Source organism: Triturus cristatus, chromosome 2_2 (assembly GCF_964204655.1).
Source record: "Triturus cristatus chromosome 2_2, aTriCri1.1, whole genome shotgun sequence".
Taxonomy (NCBI): Eukaryota; Metazoa; Chordata; class Amphibia; order Caudata; family Salamandridae; genus Triturus; species Triturus cristatus.
Window position 1 is genome coordinate 1,183,247,234 of NC_140582.1, and position 25,442 is coordinate 1,183,272,675.

Sequence of the window (25,442 nt, forward strand, 5' to 3'; positions counted from 1 at the left end):
GGTGTGTAGGAAAGCGCAGGCCTGAGACCCATCCCTGCAGATCACTTACCGGCAACCTTCGCTACAGGTGTGTACGAAAGCGCAGGCCTGAGACCCATCCCTGCAGATCACTTACCGGCAACCTTCATTACAGGTGTGCAGGAAAGCGCAGGCCCGAGACCCATCCCTGCAGATCACTTACCGGTAACCTTCACTACAGGTGTGTAGGAAAGCGCAGGCCTGAGACCCATCTCTGCAGATCACTTACCGGTAACCTTCACTACAGGTGTGTACGAAAGCGCAGGCCTGAGACCCATCCCTGCAGATCACTTACCGGTAACCTTCATTACAGGTGTGTAGGAAAGCGCAGGCCTGAGACCCATCCCTGCAGATCACTTACCGGCAACCTTCACTACAGGTGTGTAGGAAAGCGCAGGCCCGAGACCCATCCCTGCAGATCACTTATCGGTAACCTCCACTACAGGTGTGCAGGAAAGCGCAGGCCCGAGACCCATCCCTGCAGATCACTTACCGGTAAACTTCATTACAGGTGTGCAGGAAAGCGCAGGCCTGAGACCCATCCCTGCAGATCACTTACCGGTAACCTTCACTACAGGTGTGTAGGAAAGCGCAGGCCTGAGACCCATCCCTGCAGATCACTTATCGGTAACCTTCATTACAGGTGTGTAGGAAAGCACAGGCCTGAGACCCATCCCTGCAGATCACTTACCGGTAACCTTCATTACAGGTGTGTAGGAAAGCGCAGGCCTGAGACCCATCCCTGCAGATCACTTACCGGTAACCTTCACTACAGGTGTGTAGGAAAGCGCAGGCCTGAGACCCATCCCTGCAGATCACTTACCGGTAACCTTCACTACAGGTGTGTAGGAAAGCGCAGGCCCGAGACCCATCCCTGCAGATCACTTACCGGCAACCTTCACTACAGGTGTGTAGGAAAGCGGAGGCCCGAGACCCATCCCTGCAGATCACTTACCGGCAACCTTCATTACAGGTGTGTAGGAAAGCGCAGGCCCGAGACCCATCCCTGCAGATCACTTACCGGTAACCTTCATTACAGGTGTGTAGGAAAGCGCAGGACTGAGACCCATCCCTGCAGATCACTTACCGGTAACCTTCATTACAGGTGTGTAGGAAAGCGCAGGCCTGAGACCTATCCCTGCAGATCACTTACCGGTAACCTTCATTACAGGTGTGTAGGAAAGTGCAGGCCCGAGACCTATCCCTGCAGATCACTTACCGGCAATCTTCACTACAGGTATGTAGGAAAGCGCAGGCCTGAGACCCATCCCTGCAGATCACTTACCGGCAACCTTCATTACAGGTGTGCAGGAAAGCAGAGCCTGAGACCCATCCCTGCAGATCACTTACCGGTAACCTTCATTACAGGTGTGCAGGAAAGCGCAGGCCTGAGACCCATCCCTGCAGATCACTTACCGGTAACCTTCATTACAGGTGTGCAGGAAAGCAGAGCCTGAGACCCATGCCTGCAGATCACTTACCGGTAACCTTCACTACAGGTGTGTAGGAAAGCGCAGGCCTGAGACCTATCCCTGCAGATCACTTACCGGCAACCTTCACTACAGGTGTGTAGGAAAGCGCAGGCCCGAGACCCATCCCTGCAGATCACTTATCGGTAACCTTCACTACAGGTGTGTAGGAAAGCGCAGGCCCGAGACCCATCCCTACAGATCACTTACCGGTAACCTTCATTACAGGTGTGTAGGAAAGCGCAGGACTGAGACCCATCCCTAAAGATCACTTACCGGTAACCTTCATTACAGGTGTGTAGGAAAGCGCAGGTCTGAGACCCATCCGTGCAGATCACTTACCGGTAACCTTCACTACAGGTGTGTCGGAAAGCGCAGGCCCGAGACCCATCCCTGCAGATCACTTACCGGTAACCTTCATTACAGGTGTGTAGGAAAGCGCAGGCCTGAGACCCATCCCTGCAGATCACTTACCGGTAACCTTCACTACAGGTGTGTAGGAAAGCGCAGGCCCGAGACCCATCCCTGCAGTTCACTTACCGGTAACCTTCACCACAGGTGTGTAGGAAAGCACAGGCCCGAGACCCATCCCTGCAGATCACTTACCGGCAACCTTCATTACAGGTGTGTAGGAAAGCGCAGGCCCGAGACCCATCCCTGCAGATCACTTACCGGTAACCTTCATTACAGGTGTGTAGGAAAGTGCAGGCCCGAGACCCATCCCTGCAGATCACTTACTGGCAACCTTCATTACAGGTGTGCAGGAAAGCGCAGGCCCGAGACCCATCCCTGCAGATCACTTACCGGCAACCTTCATTACAGGTGTGCAGGAAAGCGCAGGCCCGAGACCCATCCCTGCAGATCACTTACCGGCAACCTTCACTACAGGTGTGTAGGAAAGTGCAGGCCCGAGACCCATCCCTGCAGATCACTTACTGGCAACCTTCATTACAGGTGTGCAGGAAAGCGCAGGCCCGAGACCCATCCCTGCAGATCACTTACCGGCAACCTTCATTACAGGTGTGCAGGAAAGCGCAGGCCCGAGACCCATCCCTGCAGATCACTTACCGGCAACCTTCACTACAGGTGTGTAGGAAAGCGCAGGCCTGAGACCTATCCCTGCAGATCACTTACCGGCAATCTTCACTACAGGTGTGTAGGAAAGCGCAGGCCTGAGACCCATCCCTGTAGATCACTTACCGGCAACCTTCATTACAGGTGTGCAGGAAAGCGCAGGCCTGAGACCCATCCCTGCAAATCACTCACCGGCAACCTTCATTAAAGGTGTGCAGGAACGCGCAGGCCTGAGACCCATCCCTGCAGATCACTTACCGGTAACCTTCATTACAGGTGAGCAGGAAAGCGCAGGCCTGAGACCCATCCCTGCAGATCACTTACAGGTAACTTTCATTACAGGTGTGCAGGAAAGCGCAGGCCTGAGACCCATCCCTGCAGATCACTTACCGGTAACCTTCATTACAGGTGTGCAGGAAAGCGCAGGCGCTGAGACCCATCCCTGCAGATCACTTACCGGCAACCTTCATTACAGGTGTGCAGGAAAGCAGAGCCTGAGACCCATCCCTGCAGATCACTTACCGGTAACCTTCATTACAGGTGTGCAGGAAAGCGCAGGCCTGAGACCCATCCCTGCAGATCACTTACCGGTAACCTTCATTACAGGTGTGCAGGAAAGCGCAGGCCTGAGACCCATCCCTGCAGATCACTTACCGGCAACCTTCATTACAGGTGTGCAGGAAAGCAGAGCCTGAGACCCATCCCTGCAGATCACTTACCGGTAACCTTCATTACAGGTGTGCAGGAAAGCAGAGCCTGAGACCCATCCCTACAGATCACTTACCGGCAACCTTCACTACAGGTGTGTAGGAAAGTGCAGGCCCGAGACCCATCCCTGCAGATCACTTACCGGCAATCTTCATTACAGGTGTGCAGGAAAGCGCAGGCCCGAGACCCATCCCTGCAGATCACTTACCGGCAACCTTCACTACAGGTGTGTAGGAAAGCGCAGGCCTGAGACCCATCCCTGCAGATCACTTACCGGCAACCTTCATTACAGGTGTGCAGGAAAGCAGAGCCTGAGACCCATCCCTGCAGATCACTTACCGGTAACCTTCACTACAGGTGTGCAGGAAAGCGCAGGCCTGAGACCCATCCCTGCAGATCACTTATCGGTAACCTTCACTACAGGTGTGCAGGAAAGCGCAGGCCTGAGACCCATCCCTGCAGATCACTTACCGGCAACCTCCACTACAGGTGTGTACGAAAGCGCAGGCCTGAGACCCATCCCTGCAGATCACTTACCGGTAACCTTCATTACAGGTGTGTAGGAAAGCGCAGGCCTGAGCCCCATCCCTGCAGATCACTTACCGGTAACCTCCACTACAGGTGTGTACGAAAGCGCAGGCCTGAGACCCATCCCTGCAGATCACTTACCGGTAACCTTCATTACAGGTGTGTACGAAAACGCAGGCCTGAGACCCATCCCTGCAGATCACTTACCGGTAACCTTCACTACAGGTGTGCAGGAAAGCGCAGGCCTGAGACCCATCCCTGCAGATCACTTATCGGTAACCTTCACTACAGGTGTGCAGGAAAGCGCAGGCCTGAGACCCATCCCTGCAGATCACTTACCGGCAACCTCCACTACAGGTGTGTACGAAAGCGCAGGCCTGAGACCCATCCCTGCAGATCACTTACCGGTAACCTTCATTACAGGTGTGTAGGAAAGCGCAGGCCTGAGCCCCATCCCTGCAGATCACTTACCGGTAACCTCCACTACAGGTGTGTACGAAAGCGCAGGCCTGAGACCCATTCCTGTAGATCACTTACCGGTAACCTCCATTACAGGTGTGTAATAAAGGCTTCACCACTTCGTCCAATTTCATCGACAAAAACTGAACAAGTGAGAACATACTAAGCAGGAGCATGATAAACCCCAGAGAAGCAGTACACAAAACCTCGAGAAGATGCTGAAGCCAGTGTCATGGTAACAAGGACGGAACACGGATTACATCCATGGAATCCGTAATGAGATCCGGACATGCGAGGAGTGGTCACACAGATGCCCTGGGACATACCGAGAGCGGGCAGTGTCCCTGGTGGCTCCGAGCAGCTGAGATCTCCTGGTGAAAATGCTGTCACCCTTAAATACCATCCCCTCAGTCATACCACACGCCTTGCTGGGTTCTCAGGGGTGCAACTTGTAATGGGGCTTCTGTTCCGAAGCGTTGCAGCTGCTGACGTATCTCTGGGGGCTGGAATTACCCAGGGCACAAGTCCTATAAAAAGGAAGTGGGGGGGACTGAAAAGCTTAGGCAGTATGCAAGTAACATCATGACGCATGCCATCACAGCACATGACGTCAATATGCGTGGCATTCCAGATGACATCACAGTAAGTGAACTCACTGGAAGTGACATCACACGAAGTTACATCAGATACTAAGATCCCACACATATGGTGATCGGGTGCATCATCGATACATTTAAGTGCATTATGATATTTAACAAATGAGATTCAGAGTTGGTGTTGTGCCAAGAAAGTGGCGCAATCCTGGTGCAAATTCTGGGCCTTAACTGTGAAAAACATTTGTTAAACCCTGCCACAAAGAAATTGGCAAAAAGGAAAAGCATGTAGCAGTAGATCTGTTCTTGGGAGGGGAGGGGGACGGGGCGGTTGGGGATTGTGGAACCTCTGTTTCGTTGCTACCTTCTTGGGGTTTGTTATTCATGATATCGGACCACACATGGTGTGCATCTTACACAATGTTGTGAGCATAAATGTACCACTAGGGAAGAGGTGTAGGGCAGCGGCCAGAGAGGCAGTCTCCGGAACATGGGGGCTCTTGGTGCGATCCCTAGGGCCGGCGGCAGGTCAGCCCAGCACCTTTTGACTGGGCAATAGCTCACTTAATCGTCCCAACGGCCCCCAGTGCCGGGACACCTCTCCGGAGGTAGCTGTGCGCTTTACAAATGCTGGTATTTCTATTTCTTAATTATGCAATAGAGCTCTGATTTTTTTTTTTTTGTAAATATATTTATTGATTAACCTTGTACAATACTTCCGGAATACATCAATCAGGACCTTCCGCATACATAGCAGTACTCTAAGATACAATACTCCTTGTATACTCAAGCCTTTTCGTGGTCTATGGAATAGAGCCATTATCGTCCGAACACATTGTAACAGCCTGCAACATACCCCCCACTAACTGTACCATCGTCTTTTCATAGCAAAGCGGCACATAACCATGCTTATATCAGTAAGTCCACTCGGAAGTTCCATTTCGCAAGCAAAGAAAAGTACGCAGTATCCTAAAACCTACCCCTTGTTAACTTCTCTCCTCCCTCTTACCCCCCTTCCCATATATGCAATAGAGCTCTGATATGTGTATGATATAACATTTGCCAACTAAAATAAAGTGTTTGAAAAAAAAAAGTTGTCTCCTGCAAAGCACATCATGTAACATGCAGATCACAGATTTTTCTTTTCTGTAGATAGGTAAGTGGATTACTGCGTTGAACACAGAGGTCCTTTTGTTACTTGCAGTTAATAAATTGTAATCCTTCTAGTAGACCAGTGACCTACGAAGGGTATTTGACTCCTACACCTTGTAACCCGGACTGTCTCATGTAACACATCTTGTACATTGATTTACACACTTACATGAGTTATTTGAAATGGATAATGTGTATGTTATATAAAGCGCTCTAACACTCTGCATTGGGATGATAGCGCTATAAAATAAATAAAATAGTGCTATTTAAATTATTTGTGTAAATACTGGGACAGACTAACCCATCTGACATTCTTACAGTGTAAGCACTTATATACAGGGGCTGACAAAAGTAAAAAGCACACCTCGCTTAAGTACTGTGAAGCTGTGTGCTTTTGTTTCCACTCCAGTGCATTTGCATGTAAGTGTGAGGTTCCAGGACGTCTGCTGTCTGATACTCCATCAAAAGGAGGCCTGATGGTCCCTTAACTTCTGCCTTTATCTTTAGCACAGCTGGAGGCGAATCCCCCCCCTCTCCTCCTCATCCCCTCTCGCTGCTTGCACGTTGCTGCTGGGAAAGGAAAGCAGACATTGTGCAGGAGCTACTGAACATGTCCAGATGACTGAAAATGACACTGGGACAAGTTCAACATATTTCTATGGGGCCCAACATCTTGGCAGGGTGGACGGCGTCCTCCCTGTGAAAAGAGTGGGTGGACGCCATGTACCAGTGTGTATTCCCGACTCGTGCCCTGTAGGGGCACTTGTTACCAGTGCTTTAAATGGGCAGGGACTGTCCGGGACTCAGTATCGGCACTTCTTTCATTTGAAATAGTGAGTGTCTGCACTTCTCAGCACTGCTCAAGTGCTTTTAATGGTGGAGTACCCGCACTTCTCAGTAGCAAACAGGAACTCTGGGAAAGTGAGTATCTGCACTTCTAGATTTCCATTTAAAGCATTTCGTCACAATTAGGGCTTTAGTGGAGTGACCTCCCACAGGGCGTTACAGCATGAAGTGCTATCCCAGCAAGACACGCCCACTTATACAACATCACTACTGCTGGTTTCATGCCCTCGTTAGCAGTCCCAATTGGGCTCAGCCATATCAGGAAACTAATGCTATCACTGGGCGGAGTGCTTTACTCGAACAGCGTAGGGTTGTAGACTTGTGCCAATGAAACAGCCCCGATCTTTGAGCCAAAACCTTTTGATTTAGCCAATAAGCTGAATTTTGAGTCCAACCCGACACAGTTGAAGCAGAGACCTTGATGCTAGATGCTCTTGAATGCTATTGGCTGCCAGAACGCTGGTCTGTGGATCCTGGCTGTTGTCCAGCCCTAGTCACCATGGTGAAGAACCTGTATTTATAGGGGACAGGTAGGCAAAACCTGAACTCAAATCCCAGGTCAAAAATGTGGCCAAGAAGAGTTATTTTCAACTGAGGGTTATAAAAACAATTTTGCCTCCACTAAATGACTCCGGTGTGACCCTGGTCACACTAGCCTTGAGTTACGCTAGCACGGCTTACACTAGCTCCTGAATTATCTGTGCTGGTAGCATCAGCATCTGTAAAACAGCAACACAAGCAGCTCTGGATCTTGGGAAGACTCACTGGTCCTGGCCCAGCTGCACTGGCTTACTCCAAAGAAGTGACTACTTTTCACGGCCCTATGCAGGTGCCCAAGGCAGTATCCACATACAATCCTCACTCCTGACGGAACTAGCTTAGATCACCTCGTGATGTGTCCCAATGGGACACCCATAGGAGGAAACAGTGTCAATGAGGTAAATATCCAAATGGTTGTAACTATGTGAGTGATAGGAAATATTTACTAGACACATTGAGTTTCTAAACGTACAACTATTTTGGGCAGAAGTGTAATGAGTGTAAAAAAGTGTCCCCCACACCTACATTTTTCGGCAGTCTAGGAGATTGCTCCACGTGAAAAATGTTCGAGAGAAGTGTGGACATCTTTGCAGATCGAGAGAAGTGTGGACATCTCTGCAGATCAAGAGAAGTGTGGACATCTCTGTAGATCGAGAGAAGTGTGGACATCTTTGCAGATCGAGAGAAGTGTGGACATTTCTGCAGATCAAGAGAAGTGTGGACATCTCTGCAGATCGAGAGAAGTGTGGAGGTCTCTGCAGATCGAGAGAAGTGTGGAAGTCTCTGCAGATCGAGAGTAGTATGGACCCATCTGCAGATTAAGGGAAAGGTGGACATCTCTGCAGATCAAGAGAAGGGTGGACGTCTCTGCAGGTCAAGAGAAGTCTGGACATCTCTGCATGTCAAGAGAAGTCTGGATATCTCTGCAGATCAAGAGAAGTATGGACATCTCTGCAGATCAAGAGAAGTGTGGACATCTCCACAAATCAAGAGAAGTCTGGACATCTCCACAAATCAAGAGAAGTCTGGACATCTCTGCAGAGCAAGAGAAGTCTGAACAGCTCTGCAGATCAAGAGAAGTCTAGACATCTCTGCAGATCAAGAGAAGTCTGGACATCTCTGCAGATCAAGAGAAGTCTATACATCCCTGCAGATCAAGAGAAGTCTAGACATCTCTGCAGATCAAGAGAAGTCTGGACATCTCTGCAGATCAAGAAAAGTCTGGACATATCGGCAGATCATATGTGTAAGAGTGCCTTGGCGCTGCTCGCTGGCTCAAGCAACTTCCTCTTGGGCAACTCTTTGCAACATCCTGTCACAAATGCCTTCATAATGTGCTGTAGGGCATGTGTTGTTCACCAGACAAGACAGGAAGTAGAGTAAGGACAGAGCAGATCTCCACTTAAGACTGCAGGGAAGTGGGTGCAGCTCTTCCCAGATCAGGGACTTTCATTGATCCTTTTATCATTTCCATAAGCAGGACGTGTAGCAGCAGAATGGAGCAATTGCACTGTTTGCAACCCCGCTCCAACAAAAAAATGAACTTCATTCTGCAAAGCAGAATGATTTACCACCATAGTTAACTACAAACACACCTGGACATGGCGGTTATTAAATGAAGTGCGCATTGTAGGAGCCATCTTGTCCCAGTTCAGCCTCCCATCAATCCCCCTCCTTTAAATTACCGGGGCAGTATCTGGGCTATCCTTATGTTTAGTGATCTCATTGGGGTGTCCACTTGATCGGCCACTACTCACCCAATGCCAGCATGTAACACAAAATGCAGACGCTGCACGGAAAATGGCACTCTTAATTTATATTAAACTCTTCGCGATCTAAAATGAGGACGTCATACATAGAGGAATCCAGTAAACACAATCTGTACATGGGGACAGCTATGAGTACACATGTTATAATATGCACCAGTGTGGGAGGGTGCATGGAAAACCTAGTTAATGTTTGGTGGCTTCACCTGTGTATGCTGTCCCCCTGCATGGCTTCGCCCAAGGTTGGTTCACTTGGGCACTAAAAGGGGTCACAATGGGGAGAACCGTAAGTAAAGCAAGTTCTAAATGAACCAGTTGCTGGAACACAAGAAAACAACTAAACCATAGAAGAGGGCAAGTCGAACAGACTTTTTGAAGGAATCGGTAAACGTACACAGATTGCGCAGTGACGTGAAGGAACCACAGCTAAGTCTGTCTTTGAAGAGTGAGTGCTGAAGGCAGGTCTCAGCATTCATGACCCAACCAGTGGTGCTCAACTATTCATCTGGGGGGACATAGAAAGAACTATCAGCTGTGAGGTGGAGTTGGGTAGATAAGTGCGCTCTGCCTGCTTTTAGGACTTTTGAAATTTGGTTTAGTATTTGTGTTTACTTCAACTATTTGTATAAACTGGAAACCTAACCCATGTGGGCTATAGAGCGCTAACAGAAGGCGAGATGTACACAAGGCAGGTATCGACAACAAGAATAAATGGTTTACTTGACTTGGGAGGGAATCTGAAGGTCGGAGGAGAGAAGTTTTACTTGAATGCTGTAAAGAGTTTATGTCACGATTCACTCCCTGTGCTATCGTGCCCACCACCAGGGGGCCGAATTGTGGGGTTTACCAGTGTTCTAATATGCTTCTAGACACTCCCCTGCATGCATATCCTGACTTCCAGGCATTTGGTTACCATTTAGGAATTTACATCCATTCCCAATCCATGCTGGGTTTTGTGGGAGCCAGTCTGTTCATGCTGAAAACTCCATTACCTATAACCCCCTGCTCACTGCTTTGTCTCCACCCCTGCAGGCCAAGGATGGGTGGAGGAATTCAGCTCACCTGTGGCTGGCTGCTGCTAGCCTGCTCACACCTGATGCATGTGATTACTGTGAGCTCTTTTTAGCCCCAGCTCTCTTCAGTCCAGGGTTGGTCGTTGTAGCTGTTTTCCAGTGAGACCGATCCTTGTTTTTTGAGCTTTGGAAATACCTGGATTCCTGAGTGTGAGGGATTGCGCGATGACCGCCCGAGACTGACGTCACGGAAGCACTCTGGTCCTGACCTCACACACTCCGTCCCTCACTCCGTCCCTCTTAAAGAGAAGAGGAACTTACGGGAACTGCAATATCCATGCTCCTCTCTGGTTTATTCACAGACGGGAACCGAAGACCCGGAAGAGGGCGGGGTTAAACCCGGAAGTACTGTCCAAACACCAATGAAAGGCGGAGGAGAAGAAACGTCGTCGTCGAGGACCAAACGCGAGAAAGAGGAAGGAACCCGGAACGAACCGCCCGGAGAAGACGAACTCGGAGAAAGCGCTGAGGAGAGAGCGGACCCCGAGGACAACAAGCAGGTGGAAGACCGAGACGACGCGGACGTAGAGGACCGCTGGTACGAAGAATGGTGGTGCCCACCGGAGGACGCTGAGGAGCGGCCGTAACTCTGGAGAGTTACAGCGGGGGTCGGTGAGTGAAACCGTCACCGGGGTTTGAGCTGGGAGGGGGATTGAGGGAGGCAACGGGGAGACTGGGTAGAGACCTGGGAGGCCCGAGTTACCGTGTAGTTGTCGTAACCAAGTAGAAATCTGTATTGATAAGTGTCTGACCTCGCTACCTCTCATAGCCAAAGTTACCTATCCTGCTAAACCACTTACTCCCAATACTTAGCCGGACTACGTTCAACTTGCAGTGTTTCCCTTCACGTCCATACTTCCCTTCACGTCCCTATTTCCCTCACGACCCCTCCAACTGATCCTGAACAACACTCGCTGGTGCGGTGACGGTGTTAAGACAGTCTAACGTATCACAAAATACCACCCTGACAAACCCCTTTCTTTTCCCTCCTATGAGCCTCCGGGAAGACGGCCACGCCATCGCCAAAGAAGTCCCCGATACATCCACCTTGAACCCTACGGAGTCTCCGGACCAGGAAGACAGTCTCTCAGGAGGGAAACCAGAAGAACCAACATCATCCAGATCTCTATTCTCACAGAAAATCAATAAAAAGCCTTCCTTAGGCAAATATATACAGCCTCCTCGCCTGTTTATTAAGCCTGCCCTCCCACAAGTGGTGTCAGAAGTGGGATCCCAAGGCGTCATGGAGGCTGCCCTAGCGAAAATGGCTGAAAATCAGGAGCATCTGGGCAAAGTGATGGAACGCTTCCTGACGGTGGTGGAAGAAGACCGAGGCAAGTTGCAACAAGTACTCAGTGGACAGAGCGATACCCACGGGGCCGCTATGGAGAAACTTACTGAAGCTCTCGGACACCAGAGAGGTCCCAGAGGCGGAGACCAAGGAAGGCGACTGGTGGTCTTCCGCGCCTTTTGCCCAGGAGATAGATAAGGACTGGCCTCCAGCAAAGCCAAGGAAAAGCCGGAAACAAAGGAGAGCAGACAAGGCCAGACATCCTGTGGCACTACCGGTTCTTCTGGATGAAAATCCCTGAGAAACAGATAGGAATTTCCACGCCGCACAGCGAGAGGACCCCCTACTACAAGGAGCCTGGTCTCAAGCCCTCGACGCTGAAGATCCCCACCATGTATGTCCCTATTTCTTTACGAAGCAAGGGTTATTGTACAGAAAGGGATCCCCCACTCTACGTGCCCAGTTGTTGATCCCAGGCCCCTTCAGAGACAAAGTCCTCTTTCTAGCACATAGCCACTTGTTAGGAGGGCATTTCGGCGCGGAGAAAACCGAAAAACAGATCACCGAACGGTTCTATTGGCCAGGGATATACCAACAGATCAAAAGATACTGCAAGGAATGTCCTGTATGTCAAAGGAATAGCAGGTATCAGCCCCCTAGAGCTCCCCTAAGACCTCTTCCCATAATAGACGAACCCTTTCAACGTATCGGTATGGATATCATTGGTCCCTTACTACCGTCCCGTAGTGGGTGTCGGTATGTGCTAGTTATAGTGGACTATGCCACACGTTTTCCTGAGGCCATACCCTTACGTCGGCCAGACGCCTCTAACATCTCCAAGGCTATGATCAACATCTTCTCACGAGTCGGATTTCCGAAGGAAATCCTGACTGACCAAGGCACTCCTTTCATATCCCGCCTCATGCGACAGGTCTGTTCCCAGTTAGGGGTCAAACAGATTAGGACAGCGGCATACCATCCACAGACGGATGGATTAGTGGAAAGGTATAATGCCACTATTAAAACCACTCTCAAAAAACTCTTGGCCCTAGAAACCCGGAAATGGGAAGATATCCTACCACTGGCTTTATTTGCCATTCGATGCAAGGAACAGAAAAGTACGGGTTACTCGCCTTTTGAATCGCTTTATGGGCGTAAACCCCGTACTTTCCTGGACATGGCACAAGAAGGATGGGAGAAAGAACCCGACTTCTCCAAACCCCTAACTGAATACGTGGCCAATTTACGCACCCATCTAAGCCAGATTAGAACCATTATGCGTTCCAACCTGGAGAACGCCCAAACAGCTCAGAAAGGCCAATATGACAGAAGAGCCAAAGAGAGAAGCTTCCAAGTAGGAGATTTAGTACTGCTAATGATGCCTTCATCAGACCAGAAACTATTGGGACAATGGCAGGGACCCTTTTCAATAGTGGAAAAGGTAACTCCCGTGACTTATCGGATAGAAACAGATTCGGCAAGACACACATCTCAGATTTACCACATAAACCTATTAAAAAAATGGCAGGGCCCTTGTCCTCTCGCAGTAAACATGGTGGATACCCCAGTTCCCTTGTTCGAACAATGTATTTCACCTGATCTAGGACCCTCTTTGCGGGACAGTCTTTCCCAAAGGTTAAACCCTCTGGCTGCTACCTTCTCCACCACCCCTGGTAGAACAACACTTATAGAACATTCTATAAAAACACCTCCAGGAAAAAAGGTACGTCAACGGCCGTACCGTATACCTGAAGCACGCCGTCAAGTCATTAAAGAGGAAATAAAAATGATGTTAAAAATGGATGTCATTGAGCCCTCCGTAAGTGAGTGGAACTCACCGATTGTTCTCGTACCCAAGCCAGATGGATCGGTACGTTTTTGCATTGACTTCCGTGAAGTCAATAAGATATCAGAATTCGACACCTACCCTCTCCCCAGAGTGGATGAGATGGTGGAAAGAATTGGGAAGGCCAAATACATTAGCACGTTAGATTTGTGTAAAGGTTACTGGCAAGTCCCACTCAGACCACAGGATAGGGAGAAAACGGCGTTTTCCACTCCGGACGGGTTGTATCAGTTCAAGGTGTTGCCCTTTGGGTTGCATGGAGCACCTGCCACTTTCCAAAGAGCTATGAATGTGTTGCTACAACCCCATGCATCATACGCAGGAGCGTACCTAGATGACATAGTCATTTACAGCAACACCTGGGAACAACACCTTACACATCTGTATCAGGTTATTCAGACCTTAGGCCAACAAGGTCTGAAAATCAACCCCGCCAAGAGTCACTTAGCAGCCCAGACGGTACACTATCTCGGGTACTTGCCGGGTGAAGGCCTCATAAGACCCCAAACGTCTAAGCTGACCGCCTTCTCTCAAATTCCTCTCCCCAAAACCAAAAAGGATCTCAGGGCCTTCCTTGGCCTTCTGGGTTATTACCGCCGGTTTATACCTCTATTCTCCCAGGTGGCTGCGCCCCTAACAGACCTGCTCCAGAAGAAAGTTAACACCGAAGAGGTGCTACGTCACCCTCCCTTTGCGGTCTTGCAAGCCTTCAATACCCTAAAAACGACTCTTACGTCGGATACAGTCTTAGTTAGTCCGGATTACTCCCTCCCCTTTATCCTTCAAACGGACGCGTCAGATCAAGGCCTCGGCGCGGTCCTACCTCAGGAAACCCCACAAGGAGAGAAACCAATTTTATATATTAGCCGTAAACTGTTCCCGAGAGAAAAAAACTATGCTACCATTGAAAAAGAAGCCTTGGCCATTAAATGGGCCATTGAGACCCTACGATATTACCTGGATGGCCCGGAGTTCACACTTTTTACGGACCATGCCCCATTAGAATGGCTATCCCGAAACAAAGGACGTAACGAGAGAGTCCTTCGATGGTTCCTGGCCCTACAACCCTACAGGTTCACAACCAAACATAGAAAGGGGACCGAACAAGGAAATGTGGATTTTTTATCTAGGTTTCCCCAAGAACAGAACCCTAGTAGAAAGACAGCAAGGGAAAGGGGATGTGAGGGATTGCGCGATGACCGCCCGAGACTGACGTCACGGAAGCACTCTGGTCCTGACCTCACACACTCCGTCCCTCACTCCGTCCCTCTTAAAGAGAAGAGGAACTTACGGGAACTGCAATATCCATGCTCCTCTCTGGTTTATTCACAGACGGGAACCGAAGACCCGGAAGAGGGCGGGGTTAAACCCGGAAGTACTGTCCAAACACCAATGAAAGGCGGAGGAGAAGAAACGTCGTCGTCGAGGACCAAACGCGAGAAAGAGGAAGGAACCCGGAACGAACCGCCCGGAGAAGACGAACTCGGAGAAAGCGCTGAGGAGAGAGCGGACCCCGAGGACAACAAGCAGGTGGAAGACCGAGACGACGCGGACGTAGAGGACCGCTGGTACGAAGAATGGTGGTGCCCACCGGAGGACGCTGAGGAGCGGCCGTAACTCTGGAGAGTTACGGCGGGGGTCGGTGAGTGAAACCGTCACCGGGGTTTGAGCTGGGAGGGGGATTGAGGGAGGCAACGGGGAGACTGGGTAGAGACCTGGGAGGCCCGAGTTACCGTGTAGTTGTCGTAACCAAGTAGAAATCTGTATTGATAAGTGTCTGACCTCGCTACCTCTCATAGCCAAAGTTACCTATCCTGCTAAACCACTTACTCCCAATACTTAGCCGGACTACGTTCAACTTGCAGTGTTTCCCTTCACGTCCATACTTCCCTTCACGTCCCTATTTCCCTCACGACCCCTCCAACTGATCCTGAACAACACTCGCTGGTGCGGTGACGGTGTTAAGACAGTCTAACGTATCACAAAATACCACCCTGACAAACCCCTTTCTTTTCCCTCCTATGAGCCTCCGGGAAGACGGCCACGCCATCGCCAAAGAAGTCCCCGATACATCCACCTTGAACCCTACGGAGTCTCCGGACCAGGAAGACAGTCTCTCAGGAGGGAAACCAGAAGAACCAACATCATCCAGATCTCTATTCTCACAGAAAATCAATAAAAAGCCTTCCTTAGGCAAATATATACAGCCTCCTCGCCTGTTCATTAAGCCCGCCCTCCCACACTGAGCTATAGTTAATCTTTGTTCCTTGATTCCTGAGCTATAGTTAATCTTTGTTCCTTGATTCCTGAGCTATAGCTATTCCTTGAGCCTGAATTAGCACTGCCTGCAGTGCTACCTTGTTTCCTGAGTTCCTGAGCTATAATTATTCTTTCTTTGTTCCTGTTCCTGGGCTTCAGCTATTTCTTGTTCCTGATTTGCACTGCTTGCGGTGCTCTCTTGACTCCTTGTTTCCTGAGCTGTAGCTATTTCCTGTTTCCTTGAACCAGCCCTGCCTGCAGTGCTACCTTGACTCTTGAGCCTTAGCTCAATTCTTGTTCCTGCCCAGCACTGCCTTCTATGCTACTTTGATTCCTTAACCTGCACTAGTCTGGTATACCCTTGTAGCTGCCTTTCTTCCCGTTTCCTTGGTTCCCGTTCCTAGTTTGCTGTCTTTCTATTCTGCTGTCTTGCTTCTGTTACCTTGTATGTTTGTTACCTGCTTTCTGCCAAGTGTGCCCTGTGATTTCCTGCCTTTCCTGTTAAGCACTCCTCCTTGCTAGCTCCTTGTCTATTGCGCTTGTGTTTAGTTCTACCACCTTGCTGTTACTGCCTGCGTGTTCCTGTTTGATCGCCAGGATCCGTGGGCACAGCTGACTACCTAGGTGGTGTTTCTTGTTCACTGTGAGTATTGTCTTTGAGTTACATTTATAGCATCACCTTAGGTATCAGCTCCACAGACCCTGCCTGTGCATGCATATCCTATATGTGGGTATTTGCAGTCAGTATCTGTAACCGCAATTGTGGTTGAGGAACTTACTGCGCTTCAGTCTTACCGTGCGGAGCTCCTGAGTGCTTTACCCCACACTCCCCTTTATTGTTAATGTTGTATTATATATATGTCTTGCACGTCTGTCCTGGGTGTAGTTAGTCTGAATGCTAAATTGCCTTGTGAGTGCCTTTCCTTCCCGAGTCTTAACCATCTTGTGCAGGCTTCCCCTTTGGATCCCTTTTTCTCCTCTGACTCCTTGTGTGATCCTGGGCAGCATTGTACTACTCTTTCTGTGCACGGTATGTTTTCTACCCAGTCCTTATTCAAGTCCCTGACTGTGTCCCAGACAGTCCCGGATAGTCCCTGACAGTTTATAAGAGTCTTTATGCAAGGGCAGAGTGCTCTACTTGTGATTGCCGTGGTGGCGAGCCCCTGGGTTCAAAACTTTGGTCTCTTGAATTTGGGAATTTTAGGGCGAAGATGAGATTTACTTTTGGAATATCTCATTCACTCAGCAGGTAAGATTTTGTTGTTAAGGTACATGACTTGATAAAAGTTAATCACCTTGTAAGTTATCATAAGATTGTTTGAAGGTGTTACATCCAGAGGGAGGCAAGGGAGAAATAAAAGTAGGGGATGATTTCCTAAGAGTTTTTGACATTAAATATGGTGTGAACTGCATTTCAAGTAGAATCGACCTGGGGCAGCGGTAGAGTTCGGTACAGTTGCTGCCATCATTTAATGAGATGATAAGGGCTTGAACTGGAGGGAGAACCTCTCTAGGGATAATAAGTGACCTTCCCCAATGGTTGAAGCTGGTACAAGATGGACTCGGTTGGTTTGCTCTACATGCTCCTATATTGAAAACTGAGAATCAAAAGATGTGCACAGATATTTGTCAGTGGTGGTTAATATATAATGCATTGTACAGAGGTCTAAAAGATCCAGATGTGGATATCAATAGGAGATTCCTTCAGGTTCGATGTAACAATTATGCTGCTGATGTGGTAAGTTAGAGAAAGAGCAAGGCACCCATCTCTTCGCCGGGTAGAGCAAGGCGTTCAGTCTAGAGATGTCATCAAGAGATGGCACCCTCAAGTAAACTTGGGTATACTCCGTCTATTAGAGGATGGAAGCAATTAGACTCACACCTTCTCTACCAGCCATTCCATGTTGAAGATGAATACAGATGCTGACAGCCTCGATCCTTGAGGTACTCGCAGGATAATGAAAGAGGCGCCGCACTAGACTGTCTGCTGTGGGTCAACCGGTTGGAAAAGTGGACTGAATGTTTGAATGTATCTCAGCAACAGGCAAATACTCTGGGTCATGGTTTGTTATGAAAACTTTGCCACCTGATAGTGACCATGTCAGTCAGATCACTTCTACCTGCCACTGGGTGCCACTACAAGAAGCACTCCCGTGAGCCCACTTCTAAGAGGAACATTGGTTTCAAGCCTTTACAGTTCCTCTTGAATATCAGATCCATGTTGTGTCCCCTGATTGCATGCTCCTTCATGGAATGTCAGTGTGGGAGCGAGCTGTTCTCGATTGCATACTTTCATTCCAGCTCGATAGTCGGGAGTCGGCAGTTGATGGTTGGGAGCTGCTCTGCAAAGATGCCGACTCATGGGCTTGCTCTTCATACTTACTTAATGTCTGAATAAAATTCATAAATCGTTCCCGAGCCGCTATCGACTTATTACAGTCCACTGCAGATTCCCGTCTAGAGTTTACCTTTCAACTCCTAATGCATTATGGTATTTGTATGCCTTTCCCGCCTCCGAGAGCTGGAGAGGGGCTTTTTGGTGAATCTTCTTATACTTTGAATCTTGTGTGATCTCTTCTGGCATGCACATGTCCTCCCTTGCATGAATCCTTGCAATGCTCCGACACAAGATCCAATCCGAGTCCCACTCCGGAGTTTCCTTCTGGCCACTTGTTGCTTCCTGGAACCTCCCTCAGGCAGAGAGGTGGAGGAGGAGCTTTGAGTGCTCTCACCTGCACTGTGCAGCTCACTCCTGGCTCACTCCTGTCCAGTGTTCAAACCATCCTGTGTGGGTGTCAGCTGGAAGGAGGGGTTTAAGCCTGGCTTCTGCATTCAGAATGTGGGATTTACTGGCCTCACTGAAGGCCCCTGCCTTCTACTCGCATTGCCTGCATGGGTGAAACAGGAGATGAATCGTGTGTGCAGCTACTGTTCCTGCAGTGTGCTGATTTCCGGTGGCTGCCTTGTGCAACATTGTGCTTCCCCTCTTCAGTTTCACTTTGTTTCTGTCCTTCCTTTCTACCCTGATGTCCTCAATGTCTGTGGTTTCTCTGCTGTGCTTCTGATCACAAACTGTCCCAGGGTGGCCAGATGTTCCTTTTGCTTTCTTGAGTCTCTTCCCTGGTTAACCTTGCTGTGAGTTCCTGTGTTCATTCCATGTACCACTAGGGCATTACTTGTTCCTGTGCCTGTTGGGAACATTCTCGAGGGCTTGTTATGAATCCTAGTTCCAGTTTTCAAACCGAAGTTCCTCTGCACCCAATGATTGTTTAAAGGACAATAATGTTATATTAATTCAATGTGCCACACATTGTTAGCTTAGACAATTCAGTGTTTGGACATACAGCAAAAAGTATTACCCTATTCAATCATCAGAATACAAAATATCTTGAATCCAATGCGTTCACTCCTAGATTTCACACACAGACTCGTATCTGTGCTGCTCAGGCAGACATTGTGCCCCAAAGGTCTCCGCCGCGTGGAGGCGGCAATCATGCTCTGGGTTTCTCCTTTGGAGGCCAACAAGAGTGGACCCTTCTAAACGTCAAAGCCTGGTTCGTGTACTCCTTCAATTAACTACTCCACCTTCATCTGGACTGTGTGGTTTTATGGCGTTAGTGGCAACTGTTACCCTTGTTCCTCACCTCCTGTTCGTTATCGATTCTAGTTTCCGTGTACCAACAGGGCATTACGTGTCCAGGTGCCGGTTGGGTGCAGCCTGCTCTGATCCCACCCCTGTTCTTGATTTCTGAAGCCCTGGTCATAATTCCTTGTCTTGGTTGTCTTCCCGTCTCTTTCCCATCTGTATTGTTCCCTGGGCTACTGTAGTATGTGTCTTCAGTCTCGGTCTCCAGCACTTTGTCCATCATGTATTCTTGTTATTGCTTCCAGTCTGGTTTTCCGTTCCATTCTCTATTTGGTCCACTGTCTGTTGGAGTCCTGTATATGTTTACAATGTGGCCTCTGTGTTGCAGCCAGGTACTTTGGAGTCTTCCCTGTCTCAGCGTTGCTGTCAGTCTTGGTCCACTGTCTGTTGGAGTCCTGTATATGTTTACAATGTGGCCTCTTTGTTGCAGCCAGGTACTTTGGAGTCTTCCCTGTCTTAGTGTTGCTGTCAGTCTCGGTCCACTGTCTGTTGGAGTCCTGTATATGTTTACAATGTGGCCTCTGTTGTTGCAGCCAGGTACTTTGGAGTCTTCCCTGTCTAAGTGTTGCTGTCAGTCTCGGTCCACTGTCTGTTGGAGTCCTGTGTATGTTTACAATGTGGCCTCTGTTGCTGCAGCCAGGTACTTTGGAGTCTTCCCTGTCTCAGCGTTGCTGTCAGTCTTGGTCCACTGTCTGTTGGAGTCCTGTATATGTTTACAATGTGGCCTCTGTTGTTGCAGCCAGGTACTTTGGAGTCTCCCTGTCTTTTGTTGCTGTCAGTCTCGGTCCACTGTCTGTTGGAGTCCTGTATATGTTTACAATGTGGCCTCTGTTGTTGCAGTCAGGTACTTTGGAGTCTTCCCTGTCTTAGTGTTGCTGTCAGTCTCGGACCACTGACTGTTGGAGTCCTGTATATGTTTACAATGTGGCCTCTGTTGTTGCAGCCAGGTACTTTGGAGTCTTCCCTGTCTTAGTGTTGCTGTCAGTCTCGGTCCACTGTCTGTTGGAGTCCTGTGTATGTTTACAATGTGGCCTCTGTTGCTGCAGCCAGGTACTTTGGAGTCTTCCCTGTCTCAGCGTTGCTGTCAGTCTCGGTCCACTGTCTGTTGGAGTCCTGTATATGTTTACAATGTGGCCTCTTTGTTGCAGCCAGGTACTTTGGAGTCTTCCCTGTCTCAGCGTTGCTGTCAGTCTCGGTCCACTGTCTGTTGGAGTCCTGTATATGTTTACAATGTGGCCTCTGTGTTGCAGCCAGGTACATTGGAGTCTTCCCTGTCTTAGTGTTGCTGTCAGTCTCGGTCCACTGTCTGTTGGAGTCCTGTGTATGTTTACAATGTGGCCTCTGTGTTGCAGCCAGGTACATTTGGAGTCTTCCCTGTCTCAGCGTTGCTGTCAGTCTCGGTCCACTGTCTGTTGGAGTCCTGTATATGTTTACAATGTGGCCTCTGTGTTGCAGCCAGGTACTTTGGAGTCTTCCCTGTCTTAGTGTTGCTGTCAGTCTCGGTCCACTGTCTGTTGGAGTCCTGTATATGTTTACAATGTGGCCTCTGTGTTGCAGCCAGGTACTTTGGAGTCTTCCCTGTCTTAGTGTTGCTGTCAGTCTCGGTCCACTGTCTGTTGGAGTCCTGAGTATGTTTACAATGTGGCCTCTGTGTTGCAGCCAGGTACTTTGGAGTCTTCCCTGTCTTAGTGTTGCTGTCAGTCTCGGTCCACTGTCTGTTGGAGTCCTGTGTATGTTTACAATGTGACCTTTGTGTTGCAGCCAGGTACTTTGGAGTCTTCCCTGTCTTAGTGTTGCTGTCAGTCTCGGTCCACTGTCTGTTGGAATCCTGTATATGTTTACAATGTGGCCTCTGTGTTGCAGCCAGGTACTTTTGGAGTCTTCCCTGTCTTAGTGTTGCTGTCAGTCTCGGTCCACTGTCTGTTGGAGTCCTGTGTATGTTTACAATGTGGCCTCTGTGTTGCAGCCAGGTACTTTGGAGTCTTCCCTGTCTTAGTGTTGCTGTCAGTCTCGGTCCACTGTCTGTTGGAGTCCTGTATATGTTTACAATGTGGCCTCTGTGTTGCAGCCAGGTACTTTGGAGTCTTCCCTGTCTTAGTGTTGCTGTCAGTCTCGGTCCACTGTCTGTTGGAGTCCTGTGTATGTTTACAATGTGGCCTCTGTGTTGCAGCCAGGTACTTTGGAGCCTTCCCTGTCTTAGTGTTGCTGTCAGTCTCGGTCCACTGTCTGTTGGAGTCCTGTATATGTTTACAATGGGGCCTCTGTGTTGCAGCCAGGTACTTTTGGAGTCTTCCCTGTCTTAGTGTTGCTGTCAGTCTCGGTACACTGTCTGTTGGAGTCCTGTGTATGTTTACAATGTGGCCTCTGTGTTGCAGCCAGGTACTTTGGAGTCTTCCCTGTCTCAGCGTTGCTGTCAGTCTCGGTCCACTGTCTGTTGGAGTCCTGTATATGTTTACAATGTGGCCTCTGTGTTGCAGCCAGGTACTTTGGAGTCTTCCCTGTCTTAGTGTTGCTGTCAGTCTCGGTCCACTGTCTGTTGGAGTCCTGTGTATGTTTACAATGTGGCCTCTGTGTTGCAGCCAGGTACTTTGGAGTCTTCCCTGTCTTAGTGTTGCTGTCAGTCTCGGTCCACTGTCTGTTGGAGTCCTGTATATGTTTACAATGGGGCCTCTGTGTTGCAGCCAGGTACTTTTGGAGTCTTCCCTGTCTTAGTGTTGCTGTCAGTCTCGGTACACTGTCTGTTGGAGTCCTGTGTATGTTTACAATGTGGCCTCTGTGTTGCAGCCAGGTACTTTGGAGTCTTCCCTGTCTCAGCGTTGCTGTCAGTCTCGGTCCACTGTCTGTTGGAGTCCTGTATATGTTTACAATGTGGCCTCTGTGTTGCAGCCAGGTACTTTGGAGTCTTCCCTGTCTTAGTGTTGCTGTCAGTCTCGGTCCACTGTCTGTTGGAGTCCTGTGTATGTTTACAATGTGGCCTCTGTGTTGCAGCCAGGTACTTTGGAGTCTTCCCTGTCTTAGTGTTGCTGTCAGTCTCGGTCCACTGTCTGTTGGAGTCCTGTATATGTTTACAATGTGGTCTCTGTGTTGCAGCCAGGTACTTTGGAGTCTTCCCTGTCTCAGCGTTGCTGTCAGTCTCGGTCCACCCCCACCGAGTACAACGGTCTCTATCGAGGCCAGCCCGAACTCTGACCTCGCCCAATGAGACTGTTCTTAAGAGCCATCTGCTGTCATCAATCCAAAGGGCTTTTCCTAACATACTCAGAGATCCCTTGTCATATAGCAGTACGTCCCATACAGTGATCGAACCTTGGTATCCTGTACGCTTGCTTGTCTTCTGATTCTCTCCTCGCCTCTGCTTACAGCTTCCTCTCGTCCTCTGTAGTCCCGTGACCACAGTTGCTCTTTTGTGTAGCCTAGTGTTTACCTCACAGTGATTCTTTTGTGTAGCCTGGTATTTGCCTTGCTCTGATGGGAAACAGCATTTACATTGCTGTCTCCACAACGTGGTACCATTACAATGTGGTCGTTACAACGACCGCGTTGTTACTGCGCATACAATTACATCGCAAGTCATTAGTACGACTTGCTGTAGGGGGCGCAATGGTGTTGGATTTAGAAACCTTCCTGCTGTTGTGCAAACTGGAGTAGGAATAGTAAATAATACTATTCCTAAGTCCAGCGCGCCCCCTATAGCAAGTCGTAGTAATGACTTTCAATGTAATGGTATGCGTTCTAACAACGCGGTCGTTGTAACGACCACGTTCTAATTGCATACGATGCATTCACATGCGTTGTAAGGGTGTATATATTCACTCTGACTCCTTACGCAGTGTCACATCTGGAATCATCCATCCCAGCTGTCGCTCCCTGACACACGACCCATATTCATCAGTTGTGGATAACATTAGATACGATGGTGATGGTAACTTAGAACTTTCATGGGATAATGAAGAAAAGATGGCAAAGCGCTAGTCAAAAACGTATTTTCTGAAGGGCTATTCAATGAAACCCATATATTTAAAAAACAGGGAGTAGGCTCATTTATTTAATTTGATACTAGAATTAAATATACTCAACTTTTGCATCACTGCTCTTTAACTTCTCTTTTAAAGTTGTATATAGTGCGGCTGCACCAGAATAGCACGAGGGACACAGGACATTATTACACAATAACCGATAAACAGAGGTCTGGTGTACATACAGGCAGGCCGCATACTGCTCACAGACCTGCCCCTAAGTTTGCAGTGCGACCTCTGCATTGATAGGTCGCATCACAAAAGTCCCATATTAAGGGGGGGTGTCTCAAAATTCCCTTACTAATTAAACTTCACTAGCAAGGTTGCGCTATGAGAACCCCTGTGATTGGCTGTAAAGACAGGTATGGGGGTAACTGATGTTAGTGGTTATTGTTTCGTGGCTGTAGGATGTGGTCGAAGATCTTTTTTAACATCACCCCTGTGGAGACGTTGCGGAAGCCCTTATGGCTGAAATGCTGGAGTTCTGTAACCTAAGAAACCCTTAATCATGGAATTTCAATTGGTGCACAGAAGGAATATAATTAGCGGATGAGTCCACATTGTCTTTGTGATGAAGTACCTGGAATTACAAATGAAACATTATATTTGGAGAACGACTTGAAGCAGCGTGAAAACCAAAACAGCGCATGAGCAGCCATGCGTGGAAACAATTTTACAAAATCAATACCAACAATAAATGCAGAAGTAGTTACCTCAGTTACAAAGAGGGTTCTGGGGTCAATGATGTCCAGGAAGTGCCTGAATCTGCCATAGAAAGAGCTCTGAAAGAAAAGAAAAGAAAAGATTGTTTAAATGTGTTTTCAGGCATCTGGCATAGTGCTTGGTAATCTCCAAAGAGTAGTGCAGCGCTTTACAGTACTGAGAGTACCTCCAGCATGGGGTTCCTACAAAGTATAGTAAGGTATGCGGAGTCTGGCTGAGCCCAATTATAGGAACGGGGATGTGCTGGAGCAGAGTAGGAGCTTGGACCTTGGACAGTACAAGGCGGTCACCCGTGCAGCTGGCTTTAGTTCTCACCTATGGGGCCACTTAAAACCTTTTGTGGGCTACACTAAAAACTCAAAGTGGGCTTAGACCTGCCCATTGCTTCCACCGGTTGGCTTTGTTGTCACTCTTATTTCCTTGCTTCTTATTTAATAGTGGTCTTTCATCTTCTTGTGTTTACCCCTCCCCTGGAGCATAGCCTCTTTACCAACCTTTGATTGGCTGACTTGCATCCTTGCACTGGTTCACACTGAGGGAACTCCTTTATTCTTTTTGAGCACTCCATTAGAGTGCATGTATTTTTAGGATCTCACCATCATATGCAGCTTCCTCCTCAACAAATGTCTGCACTCCCCTCCCCATGTCCTCTATGTTACTCATTCCTCCCCCCACTTTCTCTCTGTTTGCTGTCTCCCCTGTGTGCTGCTTTTTATGTCCCACACGCTCCACACTACTTCCTCCGCCTTAGCTTTATTTTTAAAAATTCTATCACCCACTACATCGCTGCTTCGAATCACCTGTTGCTCCCCTCATCCAATCTCTGTTGCTTCCCTACCATCTGCTCCTTCCTTTCCCCCCCTGCAGTAATAAAGAAACAACTGCCGGGTCTGGCAGCTACCATTTGCCACTGGGCCACTTCCCTTTCAAAACAAGCATTGAAAGTGCAATAGATTGCGCCCTCGTTTAAGTTAAAGCAATTCTGTTTGTAATTAGGTGGCTTTTTAGCTTTGCTTTTATTAGTGTTTTTCAAACTTTCATGTACATAACATGCATATTTATGCATATATGTATGTATGCATTTAAATTTGTATTTATATAGATATGCAGATGTATATATATGTTTGTATATGTATGTGTGTATATATATCACTGAAAAAACCATAGGTTTCACACATGTTATAGTTAGCGGAAATTTTACTGATAAAAAACCAATGAAATTCCCCCGTTATAGTTAGTGCAGGCAACTATAACTCACGCGACCGCAATCCTCTGCTGATGCTAATACTGTATTTAGACACTTATTTGCCCATGTCTTCTTCCATACATTTTTAGCTATACATATATTACAAATATTTTTTTTTCATAAAGACACATATGTCATCAGCAGAAGATTGCGGTCGCGTGAGTTATAGTTGCCTGCACTAACTATAAC

At 48.5% G+C, this 25,442-nt stretch overlaps 1 protein-coding gene across 4 annotated transcripts in view; it reads right to left on the reverse strand.

Annotated features, from left to right (window-relative positions):
* Positions 1 to 25,442, reverse strand: part of SFXN5 (sideroflexin 5) — a 1,315,749-nt gene that overhangs the window by 992,607 nt on the left and 297,700 nt on the right. For all 4 annotated transcript variants that reach the window (XM_085642762.1, XM_085642761.1, XM_085642760.1 and 1 more), the window contains exon 2: positions 23,998 to 24,066. In XM_085642762.1, coding sequence (XP_085498888.1) covers positions 23,998 to 24,066 — 69 coding nt within the window. The remainder of the gene's footprint in view (positions 1 to 23,997; positions 24,067 to 25,442) is intronic.